This window comes from Canis aureus, chromosome 16 (assembly GCF_053574225.1).
Source record: "Canis aureus isolate CA01 chromosome 16, VMU_Caureus_v.1.0, whole genome shotgun sequence".
Taxonomy (NCBI): Eukaryota; Metazoa; Chordata; class Mammalia; order Carnivora; family Canidae; genus Canis; species Canis aureus.
Window position 1 is genome coordinate 8595893 of NC_135626.1, and position 15579 is coordinate 8611471.

Below are 15579 nucleotides of genomic sequence, written 5' to 3' on the forward strand. Positions count from 1 at the left end.
TGTTTCCCACCTCATGGACAAGAGCTCTCTGCTTTGTCATTACCTGCCAGGGCCAGAGAGAACGTGACTATGAAGGATTTATACTTAGACATCAATGTGATGAAACCCCAGCTGGCCAGTCTGGCTAGAGGGTCCCTGACCACAGCCCTGCCATCTCAGCACATCAGGACGTGTTTGGAGCCAGGGATGACGAAAGATGGGGAGGAAGCGGGAAACATTATAAGAAAATGTGTCATCAGGTTTGCTAGGGAGAAAGGGGCTGACGTGGAGATGAGAGGCACCCAAAAGGGGAAGGAAGGCACTTCTGAGCAAAAAGAATCTTCCTGTCATTTGCAGAGAGATCAAATGTGCCACTGAAGAGCCAGGCTGCCCAGGGCTCCTACTAAAGGAACCATCAACTTAGCAGCATCAGGTTTTATCCATTAACTGTCTAGCAAATTACACTTCCAGAATCAATGGCCTCTGAGCACTATCCATTCACAGCACCTCTGCTCCTGAACAGCTATCTATGGCTGTTCAACTCTGGGCTTCTTGCAAAATGCAGCCAGCAGTCAGAAGAGTTTACAGAGAGACACCTAGACAGAGCACGTGCTAGAATTGGGAACCCAAAAACTTGGTTCTGCTGGAGGCTCCCAGTTGCACCATCTCTGAGGCAGGTGCCTGTCTCAACCGGGGCATCCCTTCCCACTGTGAGGGTGACGCCACCATCAGGCCACACACCTGAAAAGGGTAGTGGTGCTGGGGGAGGCCGAGACCCGAAGCCACTGCTGGGCTGGGGAACCACTAGCCTCAGGTTCCTCATCTGCAAAATGGGGAGGATAATACCTAATCTGGGTAATCTAAAATAAAACCAGATTTTGATCAAGGAAACTTGGGCCAGAGCCCAAACTCTGTATATTAGGAATAATAAAAGCTTGTGCATGCAGTTATGATGAGTAAATAAGACAGGATGTGAAATCACCTAGGACAGGGCCTGGGCAAAGAGAGTCCCTCAGTAAACTGTAGATGAATCTAAATCTATGCTTCTATCGACTGAGCTGCAATTTCCCACATATTTAAATAGGGAATGCTGGGGCACCCAGCTGGCTCAGTCAGTAGGGCATATGACTTGTGATATAAGGATCATGAATTCAAGCCCCATGTTGGGTGTGGAACCTACTTAAAAATAAATAAAGATAAGGGCAGCCCGGGTGGCTCAGTGGTTTAGCACCGCCTTCAGCCCAGGGTGCGATCCTGGAGACCTGGGATTGAGTCCCATGTCGGGTTCCCAGCATGGAGCCTGCTTCTCCCTCTGCCTATGTCTCTGCCTCTCTCTTCTCTCTCTCTCTCTCTCTCTCTCTCTCTGTGCCTCTCACGAATGAATAGAATCTTAAAAAAAATATTAAAAAAATAAACAGGGAATGCCATACATATAAATTGGGATTAAAATGAGAACATATATGGAAATATTCTCTAAGAAGTAAGAGCTAATTAGTAATTAATAATGACAGCAAATGGGGATCCCTGGGTGGCTCAGCGGTTTGGTGCCTGCCTTTGGCCCAGGGCGCGATCCTGGAGTCCGGGGATCGAGTCCCATGTCAGGCTCCCGGCACGGAGCCTGCTTCTCCCTCCTCCTGTGTCTCTGCCCCTCTCTCTCTCTATGTCTATCATAAATAAATAAATCTTAAAAAAAAATAATAATGACAGCAAATGATAAATGTATCTTCAGATTTCTCCAACAGCATCTTCTAAGTTCTCACATGTTGGCAGATTCCCCAATACTTCCAGGTCTGCTTGTGAGCTTCTACTAAACAACAGGTTTGTACCCAGGTCATTTTGGACAGCTGACTTGGGGCAGAGCAGAGTAATTCAGCCCTTCTTAAAGGGTAATTCAGCCCTTCTTAAAGGGTAACCAAACCAGAGTAACATTCTTCCCTGGGCCAAGGCGATACCCTCAGTTCCCTGCTACACAACAGTTCTCAGTCTTTGCACTACTGACATTTTGGGGTGGAGAATTCTCTGTTGTGAGGAGGGCTGTCCTGTGTAGGATGTTTACCAGCATCACCGGCTTCTACCCACCAGATCCAGAAGCATCTGCTTCACCTTTCTAGTGGTGACAACCAAAAGTGTCTCCAGACATTGCCAATGTCCCCTGGCATTTGCAGGAATGCACACGAGTGAAAGACACTTTCACAATGAATGTTCCCCCATGACCTCTCTTGGAGTAATGAAGGAAGGGGGAAAATTCCAAGAACCGAGTGGCCCAAACAGTCTCTTATCAGAGTTGACTAGGAGACACGGTTGTTCTAAGTCATTTTATTCTGGGCTGGCTGCACTAGCGCTACATGACCATGGATGCTCTGCTTGGGGTTTTTGTTTGTTTGACCAAACTCAGTTCCAAGAAGCTGCTGAACAGACTAAACCAGAAAAATCTCTATGGTGCACACCAAATCTCCTACTTTCTTCCTCCTCTGCAGTGCAGAATTTCATCAATCTGGCAAACACTGAACATTTTACTCTTCCTCTTCAGCCTCCTTTTGCTAATGGATGAGGCAGGAAACAGGGTTATTCGACAAAAGACTTCTGGACTTCGAACTTTAATGTTCTCCACTTTTAACTAGAATTTTAAGATATTTTGCTAGTTAAAATAAAAACAAAAATATAGGTACGCTGCAAAATTCAAGAATTATGTGTTTATATAACGGGTCAGTGTTTGCCAGTGACGTTTAATTGATGGTTGTGACAACAGTTCTACTACCCACTATGCTGTGGACAATCACTGGAACATTAGGATTATATTTCTCTACAAGGTTTATTTTTATTTTACATCGTTAAAGTTAATTTTCCTTTTATGTTTAGTGTGAGAGTTAACATTTGGATTTGTGGGACATTCAAAAAATAAATTCTGGCTTTCATAAAGAGGAAACATAGCATCCCGAGGGTTTTAACTTGCATGTCAGATGGCCTGAGCTCAAATCAGGCCATCACTACCTTTCCTGGGTGACGGTGGCCAATGCTTCCTATCTCTACAGCCTCAGCTTCCACTTCTGCAAAATAAGTTTCCATCTCTCAGGACTATTATGAGTGTTCAGTAAGAGAGTAAAAGCATAAAGCACTGAGCATGGGGTGAGGAAAAGACTGGATAAATGTTAGTGGCACAAAAGGTATCCCTGGCTCTGAGAGTGCTTGGTTCTGAGTACTTGGTTCTGTGTGCTCTCACCACATAGGCTTGCTAGACATCTAACACAGCACCTTTTACTGCAGATGCCCCTCCCTGTCCTAACTATTCAGGTCATCTTAGTAACTCAAGGAAAGAAGAGCTGGTCTTGAGAGATGAGACTCACCCATTTCCCCCAGAACGCATTGGACCCAAGTAGCACACCCAAACCAACCCTGGAAAGGACCCCCAAGCTTTCATCATGGAGTGCTGAGCTCCCTCCAAAGACCACAGGGGCTTGGATAAACTCTTAATTTTTACCCAAGGCCCCTGAACTATTTCCTGAACAGTGAAGCCCATAGTCACCACCCACTTGAACACATGGATATTGCAATAGATTTTTCTTTCCATCCCCAAAACCATGGCCCAGGATTCTGCAGTAGAAGGCAAGGCAAACCCAATTGTTCTTAGCATCACACTGACCTTCTGCCTCTGAGACCTGGAAGCCACAGCACTGGTGGACATAAATTCTACTGCCTGCTGCTCCAGATCCAAGGGGAGAGGGTAGCCCTCTGGTAGAAATCTGTCTGTTGCCTCCTGGAAGAGAGGAAACCTGGATTCCTACAGAGCTTGAAATGGCCGTTTGAGGCTGAAGGGAGGGGTTGGTGAACATCTACCGCTGTTTCGACATATCTGACTTGACTGGTCCTGCGGAGGTTACTCGTGTTTGAGGACATCCTTGGCCGGGCTTCAAGGATTTGGCATGTCTCAGAGCATGGGCCCTAAAGCCAAATGAAGGATGTTCTGGATGTCACAAACCTCCCTCTAAGTGTGTGCGTGCCAGGGCAACATGGGGCTGTCTGGGGCAGGGAGGCAGCATTGTGGGGTGTACATGGTGCGCTGAGCTGTTTTAAATGCCCAGAGGGTAACACATCTGGAAAAGGGGAACTGCTCTTGCTGAATGAACTCGACTCTGATTAACAGGAGAAACACTCACCATCCTAAAGGCTCATATTTTACAAGGACGCTGAAGGCCCCTGCCTGGAAGCATGGAATGCTATGGAGTAGGTGTTCTGCACTGAAAGCTGAATCCCCAGGGAATGAACTTAAGAACAGCACAAACTCATAATGCTCGAAGTAGGCGAAGGCCAGGAGGAACACCTAGAGAGAGTTGGCTTACTTTGCTCACAGGCTTCTCCGGATTTTTCACAGAAACTTCAGCTGGTTTTCCCTTCTTTGATGGCGTTCTCTTGATTTTGGGTGAGTGGAATTTGTCCTTCAGCTTCATGGTGAAGGAAGAGAGGTGAGAACGCTGAGAATCTGAAAACAAAGAGGGTACTAATGGTTAGAAGCAGGGTAGGAAGGAGCTGTGCTCCACTGACCTTTTGTGGAGACAAGCATCATCCCTAAACAAATCTTCCCTGGCTGTTTAGAGTTACAAAGGAAAGGAAAGACCGATCTATTGAAACACTTCTGCTCACACAATTTAATTTCTGCAATTTCCATGTAAATTAGGTTGTTCAGAATTGTGGAAGTCAAAGGCAGTCAAAATAGCTATGGAAAAAGAACTCGCAAATATTTCCAGTGTCTTCCATGGAGTTTGTATGGTGAGCTAACCAAAGTCTAAGGGAACTAAGAAGAAAGAATATTAAAGTAGAATCACAGAAGTGTAGGATGAATGAACTGGAAAGAAAGGCTCTTTTGAATCAACCTTCTGATTTTTGTTAGTTTAGGGAATAGCAATAAGTGTCATGGGCAAGGCCTCAGAGTTGGCACTGGAGACTGAAATAGCACTAAGGAGTTCAAAATCTTCTGGAACACAGTGAAAGACTGGATGGTTTCTCTTCAAGATCAGGAACAAGCCCTGGGTGTCCATTCTTGCCATTCCTATTCGATATTGTACTCCAGTACCCTAACAAAAGCCATCTAGCTTGGGAAGGGAGACATAAAATTCAATTTGTAGATGACCTTATATATGGAAAATCCCAAGCAATCCACTAAAAAACTATTAGCACTAATAAACCAATTCAATAAAGTCACAGGATACAAAGTCAATATACAAAAGTTTGTTGGATGAATGAATCTTCAAGACATTATACTGAGCAAAACAAGCCAGCCACAGAAAGACAAATAACGTGCGATTCTACTTACTTCAAGGTATTTAAGGTAGTTAAAAATCATAAAGTCAGGGGCACCTGGGTGGCTCAGTGGTTGAGCTTCTACCTTTGGCTCAGGTTGTGATCCCAGGGTCCTGGGATCAAGTCTTGCATTGGGCACCCCATAGGGAGCCTGTTTCTCCCTCTGCCTATGTCTCTGCCTGTCTCTCTGTGTCTCTCATGAATAAGTAAATAAAATCTTTTTAAAAAATAAATAAATAAACCTAATTTTTCACTTGTTTCTAAAAAAAAAAAAAAAAAAAAAAAAGTTTGTTGGATTTCTATATAGTACAAATGTATGCTCCAAAACAACATTTTAAGAAGCTTCCATTTAGGGGCATCTGGATGCTCAGTTGGTTAAATGTCCAACTCTTGATTTTGGCTCAGGTCATGACTCCCAGGGTCGTGAGATCGAGCCCCATGTTAGGTTCTGCGCTCAGCACAGAGTCTGCTTAAGATTCTCTCTCTCCCTCTCCTTCTCTCTCTAGAAAAAATAAATAATAATAATAATAGCTTCCATTTACACTACAGGGAACTGATGATGGTTGCCAGAGGGAAGGGGGATAGGAAGATGGACAAAATGGGGTAAAAAGAGAGGGAGACACAGGCTTCCAGTTATGGAATGACTGAGTTGTTGGAATTAAAAGTATAGCATAGGGAATATAGTCAATGATATTGTAATAGTGTTTTATGGTGATGGATGATAACTATACTTGTGAGCACAGCATCTCTACATGCTATGCTGTGCTCACAAGTGTATCACTATGTTGTACACCTGAAACTAGTATAACACTGTATGTCAACTATATGTCAATAAAAACAAAACAAAACAAAAAAAGCTTCCATTGATAATATCATCAAAAAGAATAAAATACTGAGGCATATAATTAACACAAGTGCAAGACATACACTAAAAACTCTAAAACATTTTTTTAAAGATTTTATTTATTTATTCATGAGAGATAGAGGCAGACACAGGCGGAAGGAGATGCAGGCTCCATGCAGGGAGCCTGATGTGGGACTTGATCCTGGAACCCCAGGATCACACCCTGAGCCAAAGGCAGATGCTCAGCCACTGAGCCACCCAGGCATCCCTAAGGCCAATCAATTCTTAAAAAGGTGTCAGGCCATTCAATGGATGAATAAATGCTCTTTTCAACAAATGGTGCTGGCAATGACTGTGGATATTTCATACATAAAAGAACAAGAATGAATCTGGACCCTTATCTCACATCATATACAAAAATTAATGGATCAAAGATCTGAATGTAATAGCTAAAACTATTAACTATTGAACAGTTTATTTATAAACTATAAACTTTTAGAATAAAACACAGGGATACAATTTGTGTGATCTTGGGTTTAGTAATGGTTTCTTAGGATGCAAAAATCCAAGTGACAAAAGAAAAATCGGATGACCTGGACTTCATCAAAATGTAAACCTTTCAACTAAACTTATTGTGGTGATCATTTTGCCATACATACAAATATCAAATCATTATGCTGTACACCTAAAACTAATATGATACTATATGTCAATTAAAATGTTTGTGCTACAAATGATACCACCAAGAAAGTGAAAAGACAAACTATAGAATGGGAGAAAATATTTGCAAGTCATATACCTGATAAGGATCTGCATACAGAAAATATAAACAACTCTTAAAACTCAACAGGAGACAAATAATCCAATTAAAAATGACCAGGGGACTTCAATAGACATTTCTCCAAATAAGATAAACAAAAGAGCAATAAAGATAAGAAAAGACGTTCAACATCATTAATCATCAGGGAAATGCCAAAACCAACTTAAGTTTCTCTTAAAACCCACTAGATATAATAAAAAAAGACATGTAATAACAAAGTATTGGTGATGGTTGGGGAACTGGAACCCTCCTATATGGGTTACCAGATGACCCAGCAATTCTATTCCTAGTCATATACCCAAGAGAAATGAAAACATGTATCCATATGATTCGTACACAAAAGTTCACAGCAGCATTATTCATACAAATCAATAGGTAGAAATAACTCAAATGTCCATAAATGAATAAATAAAATGTGGCATAAGCATACAACAGAATATTGCCTGACAATAAAAAAAGAAAAAGAAAAAGAAATCCTGTCACCTGCTACAACATGGATGAATCTTGATTATATAATGCTAAGTGAAAGAAGCCAGTCACAAAAGACCATTTATTGTATCTTCCAATTTTTTGAAATGTCCAGAACAGGCAAATTAATAGGGATGGAAGGTAGATTAGTGGCTAAGAATAAGGGAATGGGAGAGGGAAGGAGAGAGAGGGCTTGCTAATGAATATGAGATTTCTTTTGGTGGGGAGAAATAAATATTCTAAAATTAGAATCTGGTGATGGTTGCACCAAAATCCAGTGAATTCTAAACACACACACACAGCATTCTACACTTTAAATGAGTCAATTGTATATGTGAAAAGCAAAAACCCACTGAAGACTTCCTTCATCTCACCATTTACCTCAGTGTTTTTCAGTGTTGGAAATGATCTTATCAAGTAATTAATTAATGTGCTTGTCTCCTCACAAGAATGCAGACTCAGTGAGGACCATACCTGCCCTGTTCATGCCTACATCCCCAATGCTAACAGGGTACCTGGCCCACAGAAGATGCTTAGTAAACATTCATTCAACAAATGAACAAATTAACCAATCAGAAAATACTCCACAAAAAGGACTGCTTTTTTTTGATACTATATGAAATTCACAGAAAATACCTGAAAGTGGTTGAAAATTAGGGAACAGAACATGACCCTATGCAATGGAAAAAGAAAAAAACTGTAGTTTTAAAACTACAAAGCAACCCCCCCCCTTCAATTTTTCTACCTATTTACTACTAAAACACTCTTCTAAATAAACGACATAGCACCCTGTGCTACAGGCCTGTCACTGTGTCTATTATTACTGCATGTGGCTTCATTGGGACAAGGTTCAATTCCTGCATCAAAGGCCTTCTAGGTAGCTGGCAACTTCAGATAATCTATCTGCTCTTTGCAAACTTCCTAGAAGCCCACTGCACTCTGGACCAAAGAGAAAAGCCAGAGCCTGACCTTTGCTCACATGCAGAATCAAACCAAACATGATTTTGTAGCTGTTTGTCTGCTGGCAGGAAGCCCTCCTTGGACCCAACAGTGTATAGAAATCTGCAGGGAGCTGGTGCACCTCTCTCCTCATATGGAACAGCTCAATGCAGGGTGAGGAGGGGCTCTCAGCACCTGTCCTTATACACCAGGCATCCCTGGGATTCAAAGCAGGTGAACTGGCACGGCACAGTTTCTCTACCTCTCCTCTACTTTGCCTCTTCTTCCCCACCCAAGCAGGGTAGGTCCCCTATACAGTTTATACTTTCTTCTTCATACTTCAAAATGATGTGACCAGTCTAATACATATGGTGGTGAAAGGTTGAGCTCTGTAGTCAGACTGTTTGGGTTAAAATACTTCAAAGGGATTGATAACGTTCGTGAGATGGCCGTTCGTGAGATGTGATAAAGAAGAAATGAGGTGCTGCCTGTGGCTAGTGCACTGAGGTTCTTATCCAAGGGCTGGGCACACAGTGCTTCTGCACAGGGCACTAACCCAACTACATAAGTTGGATGGGTCGCAGGGTTGATCAAACTGAATTCTCAGCTCCTATCTGCTTACAGATCTGAACTAGGCTATGGTGCAGCACTGAATTTTTAACTGATGAGCCTAAGAAACTGAGGGCCTTACAAATGCCATCCTCCTTTCCCCTAGCACAGACCAGAAGTCTCCATCTGGCTCTTCTACCCTACCTGTCTGTACTGCTGCCTGCCTCAGGATCCTTACAGTCACAGTACTGACCAGGCAGGTTTCCAAGCCCGAAGGGATGTTAGAGAGATGTACTAATCCGTGCAACTTCCACCCTGAGCAACTAAGACTGAAAGTAGGGCCAGAAAAGCAGATGCAAATGGGGAAGTCTAGGCAGGATGCATGGTTTGTTTGGTGGCCAAAGACCTCTAGAGACCTGGGCTGGGTGAGCCAACTTCCGCTTTTGCCTGTCTGCTACCCTGAGGTGCTGTACTGACAGGCCAGATTCACACCTCTGCCATCATGACTAGGGCGGAACTGGGGTGTGCAAGGAAGGCATGGAGGGCCCCCCAAATACTCTCAGGTTCCTGCACTTGCAGAGCCAGTACTGATCATTGATCCAAGGGCCAACGAAGCAAACTGAAGGCAGGAAGTGTATTATAGCACCCTACCTATCTCGGTCTGAAATTCTAGTCTGTTTTGGGGCACAGCTGGGAATCCTATCAGCATTTAAAGAAAGAATTGCATCTACCAATCAATCTCTCTCCTGGGAGTATTTAATAGACTAAAAACAGCTACCTTTAGCACACAATGTGTTAAATCAAGTGGAGAAAGCAGATTCTTTGTAGTGGTAATGAACCTCCTCAACTCTGGAAATAGAAGACAGCACAAACTAGAACACATTTGGACTTGGAGGCTGCTTGTCATCTTTTCCTTGAAACAATGGGTTGACAACAGATTTCAGGTGACTTGAAACATTACTCAAACTATGCTTCTAAGTGCTGATCAAGTACTATAATGACCAGTGAAAGCAGTGCGGAAGGAAGCGACAGGTGGCATCTCTGGTGGGGTGATCTTGCCAACAGCATCAGACACGCTCTGGCACACACACACACTTCCTGCCCCTATTCTCAAGTCCCTCAAGTGTATCAATCATCTGGAGTGGAGGCCAATGCCAAAGAGATGCTCCCACACTATTATTGGAGTCTCAGGGAGCTTTATCAACCACTCCCTTGTTATTTCCTGGCTTTTCACTTAGAAAGTTACACTTCAGATTTTGTATGTTTTTAGAGATTTTCTAGTACTAAAATTAAAGCAAATTTTTGAAAAATTCCACACACACACACGACTTAGAATTAAATGCACGTATCCACCAACTTAGCCTACCAAATAGACTTTTCCGGCAATGATGGAAATATTCTGTATCTGCACCATCCTGCATGATAGCCCTTGCATCTACTGAGTACTTGAAATGTGGCTGGTGGCTGCCACATCGGACAACACAGCTCTAGAAACAGAAAGTTATCAAGTCCACTGATGCCACCACATTCCCTGTTTGTGATCATATCTCTCTTCTCAATAACGGATAACCGTGATTCTGATTATTTTTTAAAGATTTATTTATTCACTTGAGAGAAAGAGAGAGCACGAGCGAGCAGGGGGGAGGGGCTGAGGGAGAGGGAGAGAGTGTCCCAAGCAGACTCCACCGTAATAAGCATGGAGCACAACACAGGGCTCTATGCCATGACCCTGAGGTCATGACCTGAGCCCAAACCAAGAGCTCGTCGCTCAACCAACTGAGCCACCCAGGCAGTCCCCATGATTCTGATTTTTGTGCTTATCATCTCTTACTTTTTGTGACAATTTATATCTATAAGTATAGTTTAACTGACAGCTTTGTGAACTTTACATAAATGGAAATATATTGTAAATTTTCTTACATTCCTGCTTTTTCACTCAGTGGTAGGTCTGATGCCTAACCGTGCTGAAGTATATATAAGAGCTTTCACTTTCAGTGGACACTGGGCTGTTTCCAGCTTCTATAAACAACGCTGCTATGAACAATCTCATATATGTCTCCTGGAACACATGCAAGAGCTTCCTATGAATAGAACTGTCTAACTATACAGTATGTACCAGATTTAATTTTATGGCTTTTGCCAAATGATTTTCCAAAATGACTGTGCCACTTTGCAAATCCATTATTAAGGTCCCAGTTGCTCCATTATCTCCACCAACACCTGGGATTATCAGACTGCTACACTACCTTTATGGCCAAACCTGACCAAAGGAAACAAAAACCCTCCTTCACATAACAAGGGAATGCCATAAACTGCTATTTTATTGTAATCTATCAAATCTGTGAGAGCAACTTCAAAAGTCATTGATAGAACTTAAGAAATCAAAGCCTCAGACCACTGCTCATTATGGCATTTATACCATGGATGGTCAGGAACTCTCAGTGACTAATCTGCTAGTCATTTCTTCCAGAGGAAGGGTGGCTTACATAGCTTCACAATTTCTGTATAAATGGCCATGATGTTACTAAGAGCAGACACTTTCTTAGGCAACCACTGTAGGATGCAGATCCACCTATCAGATGAATGTCAGAGGAAGGACAGGCTGGAAGAGAGGCACATAGCCTGCTCACAGAATCAAATCTCAACAAAACCTCCCAAGCCCCAAAAGTCACACCGATTTTTTCCCGAGTAGTCTGCCAGGTACCAATATTTCATTCTTAGATTTTCAATTTGCCCTTCAGTCAAGCCCAACAAAGGTCTCTGCCTGGTGCTGACAAATGTACATATCAACTGGCCTTTCAAATGTCACTGGTAGCAGCAGCTGGGATCCCAACTTAGCAGTGGTTTCTGTCAGGGCTTAATTCTGCTCTGGATAAGGGCAGTCTCTAAATATCAGCCAGACAAGGGACCACAATGTCTGCGTCATGGTGGATAACACTTTGAGGCAGTTCCAAAATTACTGCAGCCAATCCTAAGAAACACTGTGGTGTCAATTTCTTGTTACCTCCAGTGTACTGGGCACAGAATTGTGGCACAATTGGGAAGGATCTCCATTTGTCCACTTATACAAGTTTCATCCGAAGCTACCTGCCCAATCCACACTACCCCCCCCTTTCCCAAATATGTAAAAAGGACAACTAGAGTGGAGAAGTAGCTTCTTCTTTTAAAACTTAAGGTTTTTTGTTTGTTTGTTTGTTTTTTTATTTAAGCAATCTCTACTCTCAACTTGGGGCTTGAACTCACAATCAAGAGTCACATGCTCTACCAGCTGAGCCAGGAAGAACTTTTCTAAATCTAAGATTTCAGGGGCATCTGGGGGGCTTAGTGGTTGAGCGTTTGTCTTTGGCTCAGGTCATGATCCCAGGGCCCTGGGATCCAGTCCCACATCAGGCTCCCCACAGGGAGCCTGCTTCTCCCTCTGCCTATATCTCTGCCTCTCTGTGTTTCTCATGAATAAATATAATCTTAAAAAAATAAACCTAAGACTTCAGTGTGTTACTTATTTAAAATTTTAAAGACTAATGCAAAGATAAAGACAAGAGTTCAGGCTGAGTGGGTTGTGGGCACAGCAGGCAGCACGTGGGCTTTGGAGTCAGGCAGTCTCTGTTCTAACCCAAGCTCAGGCGTATACACAGGCAAACTCTGTAACCTCTCTGAGTTACAAGTTCCTCACCTACAGAAAAGCATAACCTCAGGATTAAACATGATCCTGTGTGTCAAGCATTTAGCTGAGGACGTGATATATAGCAAATGCTCAATAAATGGAGGCCATTATGGTTACTTGATAACATCACCAGACCTCTGCCAACACTTAGCTAAAAATAACTACAGCCCAGTCGAACGGAAAGCAACCTGATGTTTCATTTTTTCCAACAATTGCCATATGAAAAGATCCTCTGTCTTACTTAATATAGAACTATTCATGTTAAAACAGAGGGAAAATACTACTTGGGAGTTTTGCAACACCCAAGCCTCTTCTGACATGAAAGTCCGTTCGTATCATCCATGTGTTCAGGCAATCTCTGGGTAACTCTGAGCTGTAGAGTTATAACAAGCAGAACAACCTTGTTATAAAAATCCAAGCGCTGCAAAAATACATAACATAGAAAATGAAAAATCCCTCATATGGCACAGCTGAAATACTTTTCAACTTAACAATATGTTGTGAGCATTTTTTCACAGGAGCAGAGTTAATGGCTGAATAAATGTTCCACTGAAACCTATTTAACCAGTCTCCTGGCTGATGGTTTTTAACTTTTGCTCTTCAAACAATGCTGAATTGATGAATACTCTCATGCCTAACTTTCTAGGCACCTGTATAATGAGATAGGCCCCTAGAAATGGCATTGTTAGGTCAAAGGTGAGATACTATGCAGATGCCTAAGTTGGATGTAGACCAACAGGGACTGAACCAAAGAGTGAGGCTCAGGATGGAGGCAGAAGGGGTAGGGTGCAAGAGTGGGGCTAGGCCTATGACCTATAGAGGAAACCAAGCTTCAGCTTGGATTTGGGCTTAAATCTGATAGAGCCACCATTTTGGATCTCTTTGCATAACTGGTAATGATTAAAAATAGATTTGGGATTGGATGGACACCTCACAAAAGAGGATATCCAAATGGCCAGTAAACAGATGACAAGGTACTCGACTCCAAAAGTCATCATGAAATAATCAATTAAAATCCATAAAGTGATACCATTACATACTTGAATGGATAAAAAGAAAAAATAGGAAACACTAAGGGTTGACAAGGATGAAAAGCAATGGGCAGGGTCCACCTGCCACTGTGGAAGGGATGAATCCAGACAGCTAACACATGTTTCCCTGGGGGCCTGGTAATCCCACTCCAGGTGTGTACCCTGGAGAAATGCCCACATGAAATCACAATAAGTACCAGAATATTCAAAGCAGTGCTTGCTTTGGCAGCACATATACAGAATATTCAAAGCAGCACCACCCAAATGCCCGCTGACAGAATGGGTACACTGAGACACCTGCACATGTGGCATGCCACACAGTAACAACCTACACCTACACATAAAAAATATGGATGAATCTTACAAATCTAGAAAGAAGGCACACACACAGAAGTACATTTGATATGATTCCATTTATACAAATACAAAAACAAGCAACATTAATCTATGATTTCAGCAGTTAAGATAGCAGTTACACTTGGGGTGGGGGGAGTATGCTGCAAGGCACAGGAGGGAGTGAGCTATGGTCTATTTCTTTTGTTTTTTAAAGATTTATTTATTTTAGAGAGAGCAGGTGCGTGTGCATGGGGAGGGGCAGAGGGAGAGAGAATCTCAGGCAGACTGGGCTGAGCATGGAACCCAACGCAGGGCTCGATCCAAAAACACTGAGATCCTGACCTGTGCTGAAAGCAAGAGTCAGATGTTTAATGACTGAGCCACCTAGGAGCCCCCCAGTCTATTTCTTGATTGGAGCTAATTACACTCTGGTGTTCAATTTGTGAAAATCCTCCAAATTACATACTTAAAGCCAGATATATTTTTTCTGATTCATGGTATACATCAATAAAAAGTTGGAATAAAGTAGACACAAAGGCCTTAAGTTCTAAAAGAGTCCACATAATTTTCACATGGGTCAGATTAACAGAGCACTTACAATTCAAGGAAATCCTAGTCCGTGAAACATACAAATGTATTTAACCATGAATAGTCCAGAATGAGTGTCTTCTCAAATAACTTGCCACTGAATATATCTCAGGAAAAATCTGTGGATATCTTTGGAAGTTTTAATTTCATCTTTGTAAAAATAATAAAAGAACCTATATAAGTATCTTTATGATCTTAAATCACTAGTAAATAAGTGTTTTCTAATCTCCTTTCCCTTATTGTATGGAAAATTTAAAGAACTTAATGTAAACACATGTGTATCTTATAATTTCTTTTGTTTTTAACCAAGACTGAATCAATGGATTTTTGTATAGTGTTAACAACAATACCTATTCATAAGGTTAGTCTATGAAATAAACAATATTCATGCTCAACAAATACTTGAGCATCTCATCTGTGCCAGGCCCTGTATAGATTGGGACTGAGGAACCTTCCTCTGCAGATATCCACAGGAACTTGAATTAGGCAGTTCCATCAATGAGTCTGTGTTAAGGAGGCAGATGAGGCTTGAGGTATACATGTGGGCATTGGTAGCACAGAGATGACATAGGAAGCCGAGAAACTAGATGAGAACCACAGATGTACAGACAAAGAAGAGGTGCTCGCTGCTTATTTGTTGAGTGGTCTCTTTCTACACACAAGCTCCTGGTCACTGCCCTGGATGTCTAGACCAGACAGACAGCACAAACCTGTATTCCTGATTCTCCCTCTCAAACCTGCTGCCACTACGTCTTGGTAGACATGAAACTTCACCCTTCCAGTAGCTCAGGTCAAAATTCTTGACTCTGTTCTGCTTACATCTACCATCTGATGCTTCAGCATATTCTGTGAATCCCACCTTAACAGTATATTCAGAATCTCACCACCGTAACCACCTGTACCATTTACACCCTGATCTAAGCCATAGTCACTTTGTGCCTAAACCACTACCATACGTCCAAGAGTCCCCTGCTCCTTGCCTTTCTGTAGTCTTTTCAACCCACTAACTGGAGTGATCCTTGTAAAAGGTTAAATCCTGTTACATTGCCCCTCTGCTCAAAACCCT

At 42.3% G+C, this 15579-nt stretch overlaps 1 protein-coding gene across 19 annotated transcripts in view; it reads right to left on the reverse strand.

The window, feature by feature from the left end:
- The window catches only part of RAPGEF1 (Rap guanine nucleotide exchange factor 1), a 137393-nt gene that overhangs the window by 64767 nt on the left and 57047 nt on the right, over positions 1 to 15579 (reverse strand). For 15 of the 19 annotated variants that reach the window (XM_077851142.1, XM_077851148.1, XM_077851144.1 and 12 more), the window contains exons 2-3: positions 4317 to 4456; positions 3620 to 3733 (exon numbers count right to left, since the gene is read on the reverse strand). In XM_077851142.1, coding sequence (XP_077707268.1) covers positions 3620 to 3733; positions 4317 to 4456 — 254 coding nt within the window. The remainder of the gene's footprint in view (positions 1 to 3619; positions 3734 to 4316; positions 4457 to 15579) is intronic. The other 4 variants (XM_077851149.1, XM_077851150.1, XM_077851155.1 and 1 more) reach the window with 1 other exon arrangement.